The 20,516-nt window shown below is 36.8% G+C and overlaps 1 protein-coding gene across 1 annotated transcript in view; it reads left to right on the top strand.

The window, feature by feature from the left end:
- LOC109038853 (protein mahjong) overlaps nucleotides 1-20,047 on the top strand; it is a 32,461-nt gene extending 12,414 nt beyond the window's left edge. The window contains exons 13-29 of the mRNA XM_019054073.2: nucleotides 665-831; nucleotides 1,581-1,803; nucleotides 2,391-2,507; nucleotides 4,614-4,767; nucleotides 5,559-5,701; nucleotides 6,651-6,839; nucleotides 7,582-7,700; nucleotides 8,874-9,101; nucleotides 9,812-9,998; nucleotides 11,000-11,068; nucleotides 11,918-12,057; nucleotides 13,186-13,270; nucleotides 13,606-13,815; nucleotides 14,584-14,785; nucleotides 15,390-15,556; nucleotides 16,361-16,442; nucleotides 18,392-20,047. Of these exons, the coding sequence (XP_018909618.2) occupies nucleotides 665-831; nucleotides 1,581-1,803; nucleotides 2,391-2,507; nucleotides 4,614-4,767; nucleotides 5,559-5,701; nucleotides 6,651-6,839; nucleotides 7,582-7,700; nucleotides 8,874-9,101; nucleotides 9,812-9,998; nucleotides 11,000-11,068; nucleotides 11,918-12,057; nucleotides 13,186-13,270; nucleotides 13,606-13,815; nucleotides 14,584-14,785; nucleotides 15,390-15,556; nucleotides 16,361-16,442; nucleotides 18,392-18,510 (2,601 nt within the window). The 3' untranslated portion in view covers nucleotides 18,511-20,047. The remainder of the gene's footprint in view (nucleotides 1-664; nucleotides 832-1,580; nucleotides 1,804-2,390; nucleotides 2,508-4,613; nucleotides 4,768-5,558; nucleotides 5,702-6,650; nucleotides 6,840-7,581; nucleotides 7,701-8,873; nucleotides 9,102-9,811; nucleotides 9,999-10,999; nucleotides 11,069-11,917; nucleotides 12,058-13,185; nucleotides 13,271-13,605; nucleotides 13,816-14,583; nucleotides 14,786-15,389; nucleotides 15,557-16,360; nucleotides 16,443-18,391) is intronic.
- Nucleotides 20,048-20,516: the final 469 nt, after the last annotated feature.

Genomic DNA, 20,516 nt, shown 5'->3' with positions numbered 1-20,516 from the left:
ATAGTACATATGTTGTTTCTAAACTGAGTTAGAAATTGTAGTTCCGAATTGCAGAATAAAGTCCAATGAATAAACAAAGGAATGAACGTCAATGATAAACATTTTTTCTTAACTAGCAGCATGAAAAACAGTCACATTCTCAAAAAATGTTACAATCCTCAAGCTTGTGGGCGTTTATTCTAGTCACCAGCAACTAGAGATGCTGAGAGAATAACAAAGATCAGTGAATGTCTGTATGATAATCTGACTCAAATGAACCCACAAGCTCTTCAGCCGTTACTGATCTTGCTCACTTTAAAAAAAAAAATTGTTTTAAAGTAAGAAGATCCAGAAGACAATGAAAGATGGAGTTTTACAATATTGCCACTGATCAATACCTGATTAATTGTCTTTTAGAATTTCCCTTCTTTTTTTACGATTTTACTAAGGAGCTCACAGAATAATGATAGATGGCTGTTATTACATTTTCCAGGAGTATATATTCATCCAGATTTGAACATAAGTAGTTGGACACATTTTTGTAAATTTTTGTCAAAGTTCCCGTTTGTTTCAACAATTTTGCCGTTTAACTTGTGCCATGGCTGTATGGCTTATATGTACCAATTATTTGTTAATCATTAAGTAAATTTACCTTTTTATAATCAGTCATGCGTTTCTGTAACAGGTCTGCAAAGCAACGCCTGAAAGTGTTGCTGAACAAATTGAAACTGTTTTGGAATTGCTACCATTCAAATCCAAGTGGGAGCCTGTGGACAAACTATATGATTATGGTGCCATAACTTTGTTATTACGCGTCATCATGTTTGCTTCTGAGTGGAACTATCCGGGCAGGTTAGTTGCTAAGAATATGTTATGAATTTGATATGTACAGTCAACTGGCAGTAATTTAAAACTCCTACTTGTGCAAAAATTAGTGCTGATCCCTCAAGAATACCATAATAGTTTAAAAAAAAAAAAAAAAAAAAAAAAAAAAAAAAAAATTACCGTTGTTTTCCCTCCCTTGATAATTCGAATTTTTTAGAGCCAAGCGCTCATAATTTACCTCAATAGTTGAAAATTTTATGTAAAGCTATCTATAATTCTATATCTCTAGCAGGTCAACATCGAGAAGATGTCTGAGTGGCTCACATCACACACTGGACGACGCTCAGCTACAATATCCGACACTTTTCATTTGATGTTTTACGTAAATAAGGATTAACCAAATTTGTGAATTAATCTTGATTCTCATTTCTTTAAAATCTCTTTCATTAGAATTTCTTCAGCTCTACCCTTCTTATTTGATTACTAAGTCGGAACTATTTTCAATTGGACTTCTCTGGTTCCTTTAATTTCGAATTATCGAGAGTTGACTGTAGCACCTTTGTCTCCATACACACAAGCAGCAGAGCATATAAGAGTAAGAAAAAGGAACTTTCATAATTTGGCCATTGGGGCTTAAAATTTCCTTTTACATCTTTGAGCTTGCTTTAGGAGTCCTTAATTTTACCAGTCTAAACTTCTTTATAGTCCCAGATTTTGGTCTTAAAAAGTCTTTCTTAGTTCTGAGTCCTTCAAGTTTTTGCTCTCTTTTTTTACAGAATTGAAACAGTTCGAAGTATCCTAGATATTCTGAATATTTGTGCAACCATACCACAAGTAATGCTTCAACTTTGTGAGGTGATCGAGCCCCCAGACGAAGCCAACAATGTAGGATTGAATGTGATCTTAGGTGCAGCAGAAGGTGAGATTGTCGCTGACCCTGAAGTTCAAAAAGCTGCTCTCAATGTCCTTATCACCTGTGTCTGTGCTCCCATGAATAGAGTAAGTTTGATTTTCGAATTTTGTCGCAAATGTCATTATGGTTTGTTTTAGGAGGTAGATGCTCAGCTTTTGGACTTTTTATTTTGGGTATGTATTTCACCTTTCAACTGTCAGATGGATTATTTTGGAAAAATTGAAGTGTCTGTCTCTAGATCATTTATTAAGATATTTTTCCACCAAAAATCATCTTTTAATAAAGTCAGGTATGTAGTTAGTTTCCAATCAACCATTGATATCAATATATCAAAACTAGTCAAAAATTAAAAACTGTACTCTTGAACTTTTTTCATGGCATTAAATGTTGAGTTGGATTTCATTTTGCAATTTGAAGCTACTATTTCTAGCTCATTTGAGACCAACATACAAGCCATTACTTTCCCCATGCAGTTAGGTTTGTTAGTGGATGAGCCAGAGACAGTTGTTCCTCGTCGGCCGGTTTCGATAGACGATCAAATTATGAACCAATTCCAATCAAAATTATTACAATACGCCCATTATTCTTAAATTCGCACCTTGTTTAATGGTCCATCAAAAGAAAAAGGAATATTCAATAGCAGTAAAAACTGATCCAATAATTTTGTTTTCAGACAGGTTCAAAAAGCCCAACAGGATCCCATAAAAGACGCTCATCTGTTGGAGGTCTCACTAGTAAAATGTTGCTAGAGAAAGTGTGGGAGTGCATCCGCGTCAATAATGGTATCATGGTAAGTTCATTCTTATGTTCACATTTGTGTATCTAATGTATCTTGCAAGAGAGAGTATTTAATAATAAAACAAGCAGTTCCAACGCCAAAGCGTTGGAGGGTGCTTCTTTAACACTGTGAGGGACGTTTTCATACACCTATATCTTATGAGGTTGCAGACAGAACTGAACTAAAAAAGAGATCCAAAAAGGGGACTGGAAAAACATAACTATAAAACAGCTGACTCGGCCAAGCGAAAGTTGCGGACGGACGATGTATATAAAATTGCCCACGTGGAGGTGGTCCGGCAGCAATGTACCTGCCGCTAAGTCACTGGAAAACAGTAGAAAATAGGAGTTGCGTATGTTGCCAGCGAGCGCGCTGCGAGCGCTTCTGGTTCAATTACCTAGCATTGAGTCGGGCCTCTAACCTTCTATACTCTCTGACTTAACCTTAAACCTTCAGCCCAAAGCCGCAAACAGCTGACATTTGACGATGCTGCGCCAAGAAAATGAACCAATCATAAAATAGCACAGTAATACGTCACTAAAATGAAGAGATCACGCGACTGTTCGGACTATTTTCAAGTTCGATCTGAAAGTACTGCCTCGGATATTAGCATTTCAGCGTAACGAGGCCCTGAAATATTTTAACTAGGTAATACATCCGTGCGCGGATCTTATGTTAAAAGCAAAACATTTCACAAAAATTTTTACAAATACCAGAGAAGAACAAAATCCAAATTTTACCGCGTGTACCAGAATGGCGTCATTACCCACAAGGCAAAAGGTTATGCACTATAGTACATGTTACATCCGGAGACCCAAACGGCTGAAAAGGGCGCATCTGGTACCTAGAAGTGCCCAAAGAGATTTTTAACCAATAAAACTAGGCAACTATTAGCATTGACCCCCGGCATATTTGTCTGAAGGCTTGATAAGGTGAAAGGGCTAAAGCTCGCCCGGCAACGCACTTGACACGGGTTCGCTCTGGGGGCGTAAAGAGCGTGAATATTTCGGGGGCGCCTAAAAGGCGAGGTCTCCACCAATCCGCGAATTTTAGGAGCCACGGATAGCTCACATGGTTGAATGATGACAAGACAACAATTGATCGATTAAATAAATGATTGATTGATTTAATAATCATAGATAAAATACACGAATCAAATTCCAGAACAACGAAACCGAAAAACACAACTAAATCTTCTTCAAAATCTTCCAAACTTCCAAAAACTCTCCAAAACAACCGAAACTTAAAAACAGACAAAAACTACAGCTTGCACACCAGGACTTGGCGGGGGCACGGTCGGACGACTCTTATGTGCTGATCCTCTATGCCGGGGGTCTCGCGGAGGCTGCTGACGAATTTTCACTCAAAACGTTGACGGAAGGGTTGAACCGCACTCAGTGACTTGGCGAGGGCAACGGTCGGACGACTCTAGTGTGCTGATCCTCTATTCCAGAGGTCTACGGAGATTGATTCGACACCGCCGAAAAACACTTTGAGGACTCAGGGATGGAATTTTACGTGCACCTGGACATTACACGGAATCGCGACATTTCCCATCCCGGCGAACATGAGCGACTGAGTTTAGAAATTTTCCGGAAAACGCGCGTCACCGTGCACCGCCGCTTCCTACGTCCCGCGCGTCCTGCCCCTTTACGCCAATAGCATCTCACGAAAAGTGCTGATCAATCTAGGGCTGGCCGCGGTTCACACGGGAAACAAGAGCAAAATCTAACCTATGACGTCACAATATTTCCTCCTCGCTGAGCCGCTGTCCGGCGTGCGATCCGCGCTATTCTCCCAGTACAAGGAGAACATGAATAATTTTTAAGTTTAGGGCTCAATTTTCGTTTCAAAGGTCAAAGTTTTGTATTTATTCACCCTATTTTGCATACTGAAAGTGAAAAAATTTATTTAGTGTGAAATTAACTTGACTGCAAGTTCTATCTTAAGATTCGTTTGCTCAATTATTGGTACGTCTTTTTAATCATCGCAGAAAAAAAACTGTCAGAACAAACTTTTTAATGACTTTGCTTTTAAAGATAAACATGTTCTCTCTTATACATATATAAACAAATAGGTTTTTATTAAACTTATAAGTAACCTATTCTTTCATTTCAGTTGTTACTATCACTTTTGACAGTGAAAACCCCTCTAACAGAAGCAGATAGTATTAGATGTCTGGCTTGCCAAGCACTTGTGGGACTCGCCAGGAGTGAAACTGTGCGACAGATACTGAGCGTTCTACCTCTTTTTACCAGTGGAGAATTAACAAGTGGGTACATATTCTAACAATGTTCATGCAGTCTCATGAGACAAAGAAAAAGAAAAAAAAACCACACACACACCAAGAACTGAATAATGATCACAGCATGGAAAATTTTTGGGAAAAAGATTATTTCAAAATGAGAAAAACGAAAACTTTCTGAATCTCTGTGAGAAAAGGCTCACCAGTTTCTCCTCCTCAATGGATTATTTTATGCCAATTTATCCAAACCAAGCAATCTACCATCTCAGATCTTGACATTTTTTTTCATGCATGTTTTCCATGTGGATCAAAGTACTAACATTGATGAAATTACAGCTCGCCAGCTCAAAAATTCTCTTAGATATGAATTTTTGAAGTTTTGGCGCAGAAAAAAGCAATTTTAAGTTGTTAGAGCCTGTTTTGATAGAATTTACTATGTCTTATTGAAATGTAATTTACAGTGCACAAAATTAGCTCTTATGCTATTTAGCAAATGTAAATTCCCGAAAAATGACCAACAAATTCCTTCTTGCCTTTGGAAAGAACTGTGGTGTCTAGCCTAACGTCTCATTTTGTAGAGGAACATGTGTTTCATGTCCATCAGTTGTAACTTTTGAATCACAATTCTGCTGTTGCTGATCTTGCTTGGAAAATGACCGTTCGAGTATAGCAAGTAAATATTAAAAAAGGTTGTGTATTTGCCTTTAAACACATGAAATCATGAAATTTTTAAAAATAAAGAAAATGTAGTCAAAATGCCTTGAAGAAACATTTCATTTGAACCTTTAAGTAATCCTTGTCATCTTTTTTTATTTTAGGACTAATGCGAGATCCAATTTTGCAAGAAAAGCGTCAAGAACATGTTAAGTTCCAGCAGCATGCCTTGTTCCTCTTAGAGCGAGTTTGTGGGAAAAAACCAGATGGCTCAGAAATGGAAGTTTCTCTCTCCAATATTCATAGGGTAATGTTCATTATCACTGACTTGATCACATCCCTCGGTTACGCAATGATATTCAGCAAAGCCACTTAAATCAGGTTTTCAAGTATCAGGGCATGCATTTTTTTCTCCTTTTGTAGAATATCTAGATGTTTTTGAAATACCTTAATGCCTTATTATAAACTCATAAAGAGAACTAAAAATTTCTGGGGGCACCATTTCCATCTTAGCCCAAGTTTTGAAAGGAATATTTTCTATTATCATACATTTCTCCAGATAATTTATCAGGTTTTTTCCTGTTTTGTCGCTACATCAGTCAATTCAATAAGCTGTAATAAACTCAGGAGTAAGTTGATACTTGGTAAAAATGGTTAGCACATACATGAACGGTTTTTTCTGCAACGTTTAGACTGTACAATTTAAGTTAATTTTCAAAGTTTGACAAAACAGTTGAAATAACAAATTTCTATCACCCTTGCCCCTCCTATTTCGATTTTTTTGTGATGAATAGAATTTTAGGCATACTTTTCTTGTGTTCTGTAGTGAGGAAGAAAAGGAGATATATACCACAAGATACACTAGTTGGGTGTGTTCATTAGAGTTTTCTTTCTTATATCTGTGAATCCAATAACAGAAATACATCTTTTATTATCCTTATTTTAGAACACTATTACCTCAGATTAGACATTTGTTGACAGTATTATTGAATTTTAAGTTAGATGCTCCTCCAGCAGATGTAACAAAGGAATCTCCATTCACTGATGGCTGGTCTAGGACCCTGTGGTTGGTCTACTACCAATTTTTCCTTCACCTCTGACGGATCCGTTTTAGAACACAGCACCGCTGTCAGTCATTGGTACATACCACCAATTATCTATATAATTAAAAATAAAATCTCCAATAGTTTTTATTTATTTATTTTTTTTTTTGCCATCACTCGACTCATTTCAAGTTTCTTCATTCAAATTTTCAGGCCAATGTTATTGCGCAAACTAAAATTCAGTACAATGAAAAGCAACTGTTGACACTGATACATCAACACCTGTTAAGTCGTGGTATGAAGGTGGCAGCTGCAGCATTGCAAAAAGAAGCGGAGTTACCAGAATCTAAAGCTCATTCCCAGAACCCATTCTTGTCACCTTTTTCAATTGCGCAAGGAAAGGTACGCACTCATAGATACATTAAATATTAAAAAATGCGCTTTGCGGAATTTTGCCGCAAATATAAGCACAGCAAACATTCCTTTTAGATGAGTTTAGAGTTATAGCCAATTTTCAGATGTTTTATTATGCAGTGATTTGTCTCTCATTTCTGAGTCACAGAATGTGACTGTGAAAATCATAGTGTCTAGATTATTTTTTTCCTCCAAATAATACCATCTTGTTTTTTCCTCTTGCATGTGTGTTTTGAGTGAAGTTTACTTGTTTTACATATTTGTGAACCCAGACGAATATTCATCAGAGCTCTCCTGGGATAACTGCAATTGTTTATAAACGAGGTAACTGGTGTTGTTGTTGGGCAATTTTTTGATCATGATTGTTGAATTGCCCGATAGGTAACGCGCGGCTTTTGTTCTCAAAATTATTCAAGAGAATTCTGTTGCCCTCCCAGGTGCTCGTACTGCTAGCACAGTGGGCAAGAAAATGCCATGACGTGAATGGGTTAACTTGGAAGAGAAAGCAGTAGAAATATGGTATAGGATACTATTGGATAGGATATATCGAAGGTGTCTTGAACTGATCAAGAAAATGAACATGTGTCTGAGAAGTCAGAAAAATAGGAAAGTCTATCTGAATAGAAAACTCATTGTAGATGAACGTCTTTTTCATTAATAAGGTCAAATGATTTTTGAAGTGTCAGGGCGAAATCAGCTTCTAAAGTACCATTTGGTGCTCTTTTTGCAGGCTCGAAGCGCCACCCCCAACTCTCCTGTTCATCGGCCCAATAACCTCAACCATCCTGTAGATATGAATTTAACCTCAGGGACACCTTCCTCTAGTAAATCAACTCCAATCAAAATCAAGTAAGTATTACTGCAATATAGTATTTATAGCAAATCATTTTACACATTTTTTGTCAACCACAGTGCCTTTCCTAAGGAGCATTAACCAGGATTTACGAAGGGTTTTTCAAAATGTCTCAACTACCAGTATATTCATAGCATCATGCACCAGGTTCTTTTGGAAGAGCATTGGCCTCTGTATTTTTTCTTGCGAGTTGTTGATCAAGGATTTTAATTGGCAGCCTCTGTTTCTGTTTTTCAAAAAGCCCCATCTTCCATATTTTTCCAGGGTGTCATCCATCATGTTTTTGAGTGGCAACCTCCTCGATGCCTGTGAAGAGCCTCCTTAACGGGGTCACCACAGTCAGGGAAAACCAAAAAATGTCTGGAAAATCTGGAAAGTCAGAGAAGGAGACGATAAGGCCAGGGATACATTTTCAAATCACCTTTATTTGCTTTCCAGCATGGGTTTAAAGTTTCAAAAAAGAAACTTTGCGGGGAAACTATTGTATCTGATGATTTTTTAGCCCTCTGGAAATTCCGGAATATCCTCAGTTGTCAGGGGATTTCACTAAAATGCGGCCGGGAAATCAGGGAAATGTCAGAGAATTTCATTTTATTTACTGTATTCTTCCCTCCTCCGCTGTGTTTTTCCAATAGGAACAGCCACCATATTTTTTAAGAGCCTCAAGATTGTCTTCTCCAAAGGTGTCATCATAAATATTTATCCAAGCACCTCATCCATTTGTCATTGACCAAAGTGCAGAACAACTTATCTCCATTGCAGTGTTTCAAAATATCCATCCCTATTTTATTTTTCACCAAAGAACAAGCCAGCTTTATAGCTCGAAATTTCTACAGAATTCCCCGCTGGTAGAGAAGAAACATTAAGAAATTACCTTGACTAGTCTCCGAGAGAAAAATATTAAGTATGAAAGGAAGTCTGCAACTTTGCAAACGGATATACGTGATTTCGCACTTCGGCCATCTTTGTGTTTCTGGAAGTTGGATCCACTGTGTTGTTCAGTATTTCTGCCGTGAGCATTTTTTTCTGCATTTCTCTATGAATGTCCTCCATTATGTTTTATGAATTATGTTTCAATATTTGTTAGGAAAAGCTTTATGTATTGTGTTTATTCAATGGTCCATACACTAATATTTAATTGATTTATGCTCCTGTTTTTCTCACTCTAGACGAATAGAACAAACTTGGTCAACCCCTCAGTCATCTAGTAAAAAATCCTTCCGGAAGCACGGATCTAAAGACAGAGCATTGCCATCAAGTTCTAGCTTTGAGCAACCCCTTCTGAAACCAGAAAGAAGAAATATTACTCTTGATTCTATCGTCACAGAATATTTAACCAATCAACATGCCCTTTGTAAAAATCCAATGGTTGTTTGTCCGCAGTTTAATTTATTTGTGTAAGTATGCAGCTGAATTTCAAAGTCAAGAGAAGCTCAGAGCTGAGAGAAAGTATTCGACCGAGTGTCTGAGTTCAGGAGGAAAAAATTCAGGGATGTATCTGTCAGATAAAAATAATGCATTTTTTCCCATGAACTAATGCCAAAAAACACCTGCCCCCTTCCTTGCTGCTACAATTTTCAGTAAAAAATACAGCGATCCGGTTATACTACTGTGATTTTATATGGATATGGAATGTTTACGTAGTTGAAGTTGGAGTTATTGAGTGTGCTCTCAAATTTCACATGCAAAATGTCTAACAACAGGACAGAGGGCTGTAAGGGCAGCAGGAGTCTTAAAATAGCTGTAAATTTTTCAGTCCTAAATTTTTAAAATCTGATTCCAGAATCTGAAAGTGTGCAGAAAAGTAATCAAAAAAGGTACTGCAAAAAGCTTTCCTGAAGGGGCCGAATTAAGGAAATCATCAACAAGGCAAGTTGAGCCCTGAATCTAGTGAACCAACAACTGTAGGCACTCAGTGTGCGATTTCTTTCACATTGCCTTTACCGCAGCCTGAATTGACAGTTTCCAAATAAAATTGCCAACTCAGCGCCAGCAGTTGTTGGTTAGCTAGTTTTAACACTCCACTTGTCTTATCAATTAATCAATAAGTCTCCTTTGCGTTTGCATTTTTATCTCTGCTACATCCGTCATGTATTCAAATTTTCAGTCCTCATAAGTGTCCGGACCCAAAACCCAACAAGTCAGCGCCTTGTAATTTCACCTTACGCTACTGCAGAGGCATTAATTCAAGACGGCTAGATCAGCGGTTAATTCACAGTAGATTTTGCCCTGTCAAAACCTTGAAATCTAATGATGAAGATGATGGTGGTTACTTTACTTGCTGTGAATTTTTTGTAAGTAACGTTCGATTTCAAATGAGCATCCTTTTAAAAAACAAATGGAGCTCCTGTCAGCCAATTTTGCAATTTTTTACTTTCTATCTACTGATAACCGTGCTGCTGCCTTTTTTGGAGGAGTGTCAGAAAGTTGCAGTGCTGCCATGTGCAGATTAGGTCAACTGCAAGCAGTGTTCAAAACTCACAGGCACCAACGCGCCAAATGCGCCTAAAAAATCGGCCATGGCCCTTAAAAATTGCTCCCTAAGAATCTGAATGTTCATATTAGGTGATTATTTGAAATTTCGACGCACGGCACCGGATTGAACTCGCAAAAAGCGAGCAGTTTTGCTGTGTTGAGCGCGCAATTTCGTCGCGGCTCGGCGGTACTTTTGCCTCCCCCAAGTTACAGCTACTTACTTGTTCTGTTACGAAAACATCTTGCGTCTAACTTGTCACTAAATGCGCCGTAATGTATAGGCAAAAAGTCAATCCGGCCCCTAAAAAATCTTCAATGGCGCCTAAAAATCGGGCTTCATGGCTCCTAAAACTCAAAGGTGAGTTTTAAGCACTGACTGCAAGTAACGGTCTAAAGTAAACAGCTGCCTAATTATCTAATGAACACTCTAACTTTTTCTTTTCTTAGTTTCCAAGACTTTCTTTTAGCTCTATTTTACAGAAGATTTTCTTTTTATCATTATTGTTTCATCTACTCGTAATGTGTTTTATTGTTGCTGTTTACTCCTCTGATTTATTCTTCGTAAAATAGAAAGAAGTATCACACATCAATTCTCCTCACATAATGTGAAGTACCCTTATAATAGCTTAGTTTTCTGATTCCTCAGTTTTAATTTTAAATAATCTAATTCTTTTGAAAGCTGGAGCATACTGATGAAAGTTGACTTGTGTTAGATTTGAATCACATGAAAATTGCCCTAGAAATTGCACTGTTCAGATCAGTCACCAAAATTACATCAACCTATCTTTGCAAGCATAACAATAAATTATATATGTTTCAGGGTGATAAATTTGTAATTGCTGGAACGTATGGAGGAGAAGTCAAAGTCTTTAATATCAATACTGGCGTGGTAAGTTTTTCAAACTATCACACTTTCGTGAAATATTTTTATTGAAAATTAATCAGCAGAGACTCAAACTTTCAATAAAATTTGATGTAGTCTTTAATCTCCATCTTTTCAATGGACTACCACACCAAGTCTGAAGTAGAAATAAACATCAGATGTCATCTCTTCTGAAGTTTATGTAGAAAACGATTCACTCAACGGGAAGTTCAGAAATCTCATGTTTTTGTCATTTGCAGTGAAATGAATGCCAAAAATTGTTCATTTTTAGTTCTGAGTACCCATTTTCATTGTGAAAAACAAGGATTTTCGATTATTTTGGTCGGGGAAAACTTAAAAAAGTCTGAGAAGTTTTCTCCTTCAAGTCTGTAGCTGTTCTGTTAGACAGCGAGTTCCTTCTTCCCATGGACAGTCATATTTAAGTGGTTTATTCACAAACAGCTTGTTATTTTCTCTTGAGGCCTTATTTCACTATCTACATGCTTCCATTTCACCTTGATTTAATATCTTATATTCTTGCTTTAGCTTGTCTTTATTTTTTTTTATGTTCAATACACAATACATTGATCTGTTTAAAAGTTCAAGCAGACTACATTTTGCAGTTTGAAACTACAATTTCTGGCCTAGTTTACAAACAACGTATGCACCATTAGTTTCCCTATGTACATAAGTGTTTTTATGGATGAGCCAGATTTGGTAATTCCTATTTGGAAAATGAAGTTCAATTATGGATGTGAGAGTATGTGGACTCAAAAGTTTAGTTCTCCACTTTCTCTTGCTCAAACAGGGAACTGGGTAAATTCTGATATCATCAAATCTGAGTCAAACTTAAAGCATTTTTCCCCCTTTTCTCAGGATGATGTTACATATAGTTGTCACGAATCTTACATTTCAAATCTGGAATGTAATCGAACAAACAACTTACTGTTAACTTCAAGTCCTTATCGGCAACCTCTGTCTGCTATGTGGAAAATCGATGGGGTGTTTGAACAGGTGTAAGTATTTTTTAAATATCATTGTATGATGGCCTCCTGCCAGTGGCCGTTGTCCAACTAGTATTTGAAGCTGTGGCTTGTGATTTGCGGCAGTTGTCCAGTTAGCGTAGCCTCAGCTTCTTTTGGTCAAAATTGGAAACAAGAAAAAGCCAACGAACAAATTATTATATCTTATGCCATTGCCTCTGACAAATTTCCCTTGTTCATTTGCAAAATTAATTCGCAATTGTATTAATGATTAACTCTCCCCTTTGTCATGTGCTTGAAATTTCCCATGTACAAGGGCAAAATCAGTTTGTAATTTTGCTTTAATTGTTAACTTCAATTATCTGAATATTTTTGAAGTGTATTCTGCAAAGCTCACAATTAGAATGTATTTAGTAGAAAAGAACTAACCTGATTACAGTGTTTTCCAAATTGTGCTCCATCTCCTTTGTTTCAAAAGATGCAAATTATATGTACAGTTTTTAAGTTTGTATGATCGTTTGTCCTTAAAATTAACAATTTTTTGGTAGAAAAACCAAAACTTTTCGCTATTCCAGACATTTTTTAGATAAACATGAGGATGCTTGATTTTCACAACACTGAAATAGCATTGGTTTTCTTCTGCTAAATGCACTCCAATTGATAATGTGCTTGAACAATATGATAATTGCCATTGAAATCTTACAAATTGCAAAGTCGGCTTGAATTATACAAAAGTTGAGAAAATGCAAGGCCCGTAAGTACAGTACAGTGAAACCTCGGTAACTCGGTTTCCATCGGGACCGAGGAAATTTACCGAGTTAAGCGGGTTACCGACTTAAGCGGACTGCCACTTTTCCTGCCGCGCTTTTTCAAATTTCGCGCCACACCAAATCATTACATCAGAGTAAAAAATGATCAAATGATCGTAATAAAAAATGATTCACTCGAAAAAAATGGCTGATTCCTAGGCCATCAGAAAATAGGTCTCATATATTTCAAAATATTTGTAAAATTTAAAAGCTAGAGACTTGGCTCATTGCTGCATTGCACTGCTGATCTCCTATGTAAAGAGGTTGAGACAATTACATAGGTATTAATGGCTCGCTCAGTTATTTTTTTGTGTCCGCCGTACATTATAAAGTTTTAAATATTTTTTTTCAGGTCCTCTTTTGAAAACGAAGAACATGTTGAATTCAGTAAATTAACGCAAGATAGGATAGTTGGCACAAATTCTGAAATAGCAACGGTAAGAATGCTTTGCTCTCATATACTTTCTGCTAAAACATGATTACAAATTGAAATTCTAGAAGAAGTAGCGCGGAAAAAATGTTCAAAACCTTCCAATGAAAGAAAAAATGCAGATAAGACAATTGATTTGCACTGCCATGGTTTGTTTTAGTATTCAATTAAATCATTTTACAAACAAGATTACTTCAATAGTCTTTGAAACCACATGCCTCGCCATAAATTGAACTGTTATGGAAACAAGTTGGTGAAATGAAGAAGAAAACTATAACTTTCTTTCGCCAGACTCTTCATATGACTGTACTCACTCAATTTTTTCTTTGTTTATCGTCGTAGATTTATGATGTTGAGACCAAAAAGCAAGTTGTTGTCCTTGCTCCGAAATTTTCAAATCAGTACAACCACAACATAGCCACTTTTAATCCAACAGATGAACTGGTTTTGTCTGACGGTATTCTCTGGGATGTGAATGCAGGAAAGCAGATCTACAAATTTGATAAGCTGAATCAGTCAATCAGTGGGCGTTTTCACCCAAATGGTCTTGAAGTAAGTCTTGGTACCCTCTCTATTACTCTCCAGTATTGATGAGTCCGAATAGAAATTTTCTACAGTTGCAATCCCATACTTTTAAGGTTCAAACTCAAAGCTATTCCTTTCTACAACATTGTTAACCGAGAAACGCGTTTCTGCACTTTCTGGGCATTTTTTGTCACGGACGTTACACTTTTGCACTTTCAAGTGTCATGAAGGGTTGATTATTTGGAGTGAAAAATGTAGAAAAATTCTTAGACATCCTCTCCCTCCGCTCAAAGTTTCATTCATTGAAGTAACCCTTAGGAAGAGCTCCACTGAAAAAGAGATTGTCACAGGCGTTATTTTGGACATGCATTATAAAACAACTTTCTTTAAATTCAATTCTCTCATCAAATAGTGATCCTAATCAAATTTCAAGTGTATGTATGGGTTTAATATATCATACAATCACAAAATATTGATATAATTTATGTCTAGTATAATATCTTCTAAGACAATTTTAAAATTTCCGTTTTTTGTCATCCTGGACACTACATTGTCCATTATATTCAAAAGCATTTCCACAAAATTATTGTCTTTAATCAAAAATAATAATTTTCAAGAATCTATTTTGGTTTTTAACCTCATTTCCGATTAATATCATAAAAAGTTTAATTTTTTTTACTATGAACATAGGTTTTTGACGAAACAGTGAAACTTTTTTGTCCTGAATTCCCCTCAAAAAACATGCGTATTATCATCAATTTGTTGCTAATTTTATTGTCATTGGTATTCCTGCAGATTGTTTCAAACACTGAAATTTGGGATCTTCGAACTTTTCGGTTGCTAAAAACAGTGCCGGCTCTGGATCAGTGTTCTATTATGTTCTCTCCAACTGCCTCAGTCATTTATGCTGCACCTCTCCTGCCGAGGGAACCAGATGATGATATCCCCCTAGATACTTCTTTCAAAACATTTGACTCTTATGATTATTCCAGTATTGGTATGTTCAATTCTTTTTCCATTCACTTTTTTTTTACTGAAGATTTTCTCGTAATGTATCGCTTGACAGAGTGCAAATTAAGCAGTTTGAATCCACAGTTTCAGACTCAAGACACAAACAAAGACTCAAGTCATATAGGTGCATTGTGGTCTTCTTGACTTCAGTACTTTTGTGTAAATAGAGCACATAATCTTTGTAATTCAGTCGAACTGTCCAATTTTTGAAAATTTTTGAACTTTCAAAACTTTACCATCGCTTCTCTGAGATCTGAGAGGAAATAGATCTCACTTTGTGTAATAACTCACAAATTATCTTGGAATTTTAGGCCGGTAGTGAATACAATTTGTCGGCCTCCTGTGTTGTAGTGGTTGTAGCGCTGGCTCTATGATCGGGAGGTCTCGGGTTCGATTCCCGGCCATGCGACCCGAGTTTGATGGTCTGAAACAATAGTTGCCTGGGACTGGTTGTTCAGTAGGGACGGAGGGGGGCCTAAAAAGCGCAGGATTAGCCCTTGTGAGCTATTTGAAGTGGTTAAAAAAAATTCTGCATCAAATAATATCCCCTCGTATTTTTATCTCATTCAAATATTTGATTTGTTTTACAGCTACTATTGATTTAAAAAGAAATATTTACCATATAGCAGTCAACAAATATGATACCAACATTGCAATCATAGAAAATCAAGGCGAATACATAAGTGGCATCGATGAATCAAATGTGAGGATTTATGATGTTGGACGCAGCAAAGATGATGCGGATGAAAATGAAGTTGTAAGTTCGCAAAAACTCAAGTTGAAGCATGCTCTGCCAAAAAAACTGTAATCTGAAAACCTCAGTTGTCAGAAAACAACAAAAACTTGCAAAATGGCATGTTTTAGTCAGTGTTTCCATGAATGAAGTCAATTTCTCACCAACAAAGAGAATTAATTGATTTTAATGTCAGATTTATTAGTTCCGCTTGCACACATTTTTGACATCCAAACAGATCTGTAAGACGGTCGTAGTATCAGAACCACAAAATTGCCAAATTCAGTAAAAAAACAGGGATTCACCTGAAACCTTTCTGTTGCAAGTTTCCATTACTCTTGCAAGTAATGAGAATCTGCCTTCGGGTGCACCTTTAAAGAAATCGTGCATAACGGATGCAAGTTTCAACTGACATTTAGTTATCTAACAACAATTCTCGATATTGCTGACTTTCCACTTTTCCTGAATTTTCAAATGAAAATAGACTCATTATCATTTCCTCAGTATTTCCCGGATTTGTCTTCTCTAGGTGAAGAAAATTCTGCGAAAACTTCGAGCAATAGTACTGGTTTGCTCTCTTTCAAAACAATTGTATGGGAGTGGAGATTTTGAAACACCTCAAATGAGATACGCATTCCTACAGTTTTATTGTCAAATAGTATTGTGATAAAGTAACAGTAGTTAACAGCTCTTTTCTAGCGAGTTGTTGTAAAGAACATTTTAAATAAGTAATAGAAAGCCTAAATCATTGAGACTTGTTTCCAGTTGTGTTCAGTACATTTTAGAGCTATTGAGAAATATTGAAGCTAAATTTCTATATTTTCCCAGGTTGAAGATGAAGAGGAAGACGACTTGGATAATTCTGGTTCAGGCTCCGATGATGATGATGATGACGACGACCAAGGAGCAGGTATTTTCTCTTTTTCTTATGTTTCCACTATCTAGATGTTTTGTGGAGCTCCTATTTTTGTATTGTTTTTCACAATTTTTTTATTGACAGCCATGGACATAAAATTAATATCTGCTGTGGTGCTAGTTAGTAATTCTTCGCAGGAGTCAGGTTAGCTCCAAGAGATTTGTCGGCAAATGGTTGATCTTAATAATCATGAGAACGGAAAAAATTATGAGTTTATTTAAATTTATCCAAACATATTCCCAGCAGAGAAAAAACTTGTGCTCTTACAGGAACTTCCAAATCACATTTGATCAAAATTACCTAAGCAAGATGTCGATGGCAACATTGACAAGAGAGGCTATCGATTGTCCTCCTCAGATCGGGTTCAAATTTGGCAGGGAGTTAGAATAGGGAAATATAAGAACCCATATTTTTGGTTTGCTCCAATGCCCAGCTGTTTTAGAGTAGTGCATTTTTGAAGTTGTTTTTTTGCGTAAGCAACGCGGTCAGTTTAGCCGACTTTGCGCACACCTTTTAATGTTATCTGAGCGGCAGACGAGGCCTGTAAGCTGGTTAGCCTAGTGGCAGAGTACTTGTCTACAACACTGGTGGTCAGGAGTCTGATCCTCACCCAGATGATAATTTTTATAAGTGATTATTTTGTTTCCTAATCACTTTAACACAGCGAATTGAAAATCACCTTGTTAACATTATGCTACTAATTATTTTCTGTATATCTGTCGTCAAACAACCATAAATAAAATGATTAGCATCACAATGTTTACAAGGTGACTTACAATGTGCTGTGCTAAAGCGATTATTAAACAAAATAATTACTTTTAAAAATGTCCTTCCAAGGCCGCAGTATCCCCCGGATATAAAGCCTAAAACAACATACAAAAAAAAGAAAAAAGAAAAAACTTAAAAAAATCTCATTCCTGGATGAGGCATTGATTCCCGGACCATCAGTATCAAAGACGAGTACGCTGCCACTAGGCCAACTGGCTTTCTTGTTGTACCTACCGCTCAGATCGAATTAAAAGGTGTACAGTAGGCTAAACTTGAGCGCGTTGCTAACGCGAAAAAACAGCAACTTTAAAAATGCGTAGCTCATCTCTTTTGATCAGCATCTATAGACGAGTTGAATGCAATAAATCAATGTGCAGGATCCTTTGTATGACAGTAAGTAAGGGCCGGACTCACCAGCGAGGCGCCCTCAAGGGGCCAAGAATACTGGCAACTGCCGTCGTGCACCCTGAAGTTGGACCGTGCTCCTTAACTTCATACTATTGACGCATTGTGAAACCTCTTTATTCCTGCAAGGCTCAGCGGCCGTCTGATAGCCAACAATAGGTTTATCAAAGACTGCGGCAGACCCTGCAGAGCACGAAATTTTGGAACATGGCCATGCCTCCACCGAGTTCGACTGTGTTGTTGCAATTTCCACTAATAGGTAACGCTGGCAGTCATGTACACTACGAGTGATCACCGATTTTTTCACAACCCAGTCGAACAGTGCAGACGGATTACTTACTGGGTGACTATGTCCCTCCCACACCCTGTTACCTCGAAGGGTCAGGGTATTGGAGTTGCTTAGTCATCCACCATCACAATGACTGATATTTGAGTGTCCTCGAATATCAGTCAACTCCGGGGATTGAACCCAGGACCTCAGTGTTGGCAGCGAACTGCCTTGACCACTGTACCAGTGAGGCTGACTCCTTTGTGAGACAGTTTTTCCATGAAAGAATAAAATCTTCTTAGAAGCACTAAAACAGTGCAATCGAGTTTCTTTGTGCGGGAGAAGTCGAAATTTGAAACTGCATCAGGTTCAAAGTTCAAGCATCTTTTTTTGTTTGCCCTTCACAACCCGGCAAACTAGGCAGAGCTTAGTTAAGCTGCATTTGTTTCATTAATTTATTTTGGATAATGGAACACTTACTCAACCTCTTCTCTTTTTCCAGATGCTGTCAGCATCAACCTTCTAAGTGGGCTCAGTGATGAGGAGTTGGATGATGATACAATCTCTGACAGGGACGGATCAGACTCTGAATCCGATGCCCTTGACAACATGGACTTTTGAATTTTCATCCTGTAAGAAGTTTCAAATTGAAATTTTTTAGGGTTTCTTGAGTGTAAATTGAATCATGCCGTACTAGCTTATTTTCATATCTTGATAGTGTTCTAGCCCCTCAACGCTTACCATGGTATGAAGTAATTTTGCATCTGTTTCATTACTTCTTCAGTATAAAAGCTCCGGAATTATATATATTAAGCTGGGATCTGTGATGTTATTACTTAGTTCTACTTCAAGAAATTCTACTAATGCAAGAACGTAGCTTTGTTTTGTGGAATGATTTTGTCATTCTGAGAATAATATACCTTAAAGTAAATACCAACTCCAAGCTATGGCTCAAATGTTCTTTTAAAACCACAATGATCCAAGGGTGTTTAAACAAATTTTAGTTGCTAAGCAATCAGTACTGTTTGTTTTGAAATGCTAATACACTCCGGTCAAGCCACTCTTCTTTTAAATGGACAGCACTATCGGAACAGTGTAAGTTCCTAGTGTAAGCATTGTTACCTCACGTGTCTGTCCATTGCGTTGCTTTGTCAGTATAACTGACGAACATGGCAACAATTCATTTTCGCAACCTCCAAAAACTCCTAGTTGGCTTTCCCTATTTTCCCAGCCTTCCCATTTTTTTGCGGCCATGCAATCATTATCACATCATCAGGAAGTTTCTGCATCCCTGCTATTTTATCACGGGACTGTTTCGATAGCTTACTGAAAACTGATTTAACATCCTTACAATGATCAATTGATTTGAACTAATCAGTCTAGTTCTTAGCAGACTGTTTCTTAACTTCTATCAGTGCCTTTTTGAGGTGCTTTTACATAAATTGGATGATAATGCTCTGAAAATGTATTAAAAATGTGTCTAAGTAATTCACAGCTGTTGGTCCTCACCAACGCAAATCTTGAAAAAATTGAACCTTTTATTAATTTCATTGATTTATTTTGTTTGTGACTTCTATTGTCTCTTTTTAGGATCTAAATCATTTTGTGTGTAAGGACCTAGAAAGTAAAGTCTTGTAAAGCAAGAGTTCAGTTTAGCAACAAATTTGACTACTTTTTAATGTGTGAATCGGTCTTTACAAGTTAATTTCGCATGAGCTGATCGTAGTTGGTAAGAGAGGGAATGTAAAAATTAGGAAGGTTTTGTATATATTTTCTGTTGGACACTTTTCCGTTTTCATAAGCATGAAAATTTTCTTTACAATGATAAGTATCCAATAAGGTTGACATTTGTTTCGGTCAGCTTGCCTTTTCCCAAATCCTCGGATTTAGAAACTTTAAATTTTTTCTTATCCACACATCTCAATATGCCATCATTAATGTTTTTTTTTAAATCGCTACTCCACAAAAAAGCCACAATGATGAACAAGATGAGTTTCTAGAGGAAGCTAAAATGCACTGGCAGATTTTTGAGGCACTATTGTTTGGCAAGAATATTCCTAAGGCCTAGCAGTAACTTATTTTTTTAATGTACTTGTTAGGTCACACATCTTTGTTCACATAAGATTTAAATATATTGTTATTTTTTCAATTTCCCTTATATTTTTCTGTGCTCTAATTTCATAAAGTCAAAACCCCTTGAGATTGTTAGTTTTAATATTGCTAAGACTGTTACGGTAACATTCAGTTTTTGTCTAATGCATTATGAATTTTTTTAAAAGAAGGGAGCTTGAATTTATGCATCGAAAAACATCAATATTTTGGTTGGAGTTACTGCCAGTAATTTTCGTTGTACTAATTGTGTCCTACATGAAATGATGAGGAAATTTGTATCATTATGCTCAAATTTGCATCTTGCCAAGTGGTATATTTTAGTTTATAAATTGAACATAAGAAAACCATTTTCAAAATACCTAAACAAAACCCAGGCACATTTTTTTAGTTTAGAAATTAATAAGTATGCTGATCGCAATCCTCTTTCAGTAAAAAAGAAAGGTTAGATACCAATTCACTGAAGCATTAATGATCATTAGAAAAGATAATAATGAAGAATTTAAGAAAAGGAAAAT

The sequence above is a fragment of the Bemisia tabaci genome, chromosome 1 (assembly GCF_918797505.1).
Source record: "Bemisia tabaci chromosome 1, PGI_BMITA_v3".
Classification (NCBI taxonomy): Eukaryota; Metazoa; Arthropoda; class Insecta; order Hemiptera; family Aleyrodidae; genus Bemisia; species Bemisia tabaci.
This window is presented reverse-complemented; position numbering and strand designations above follow the sequence as displayed.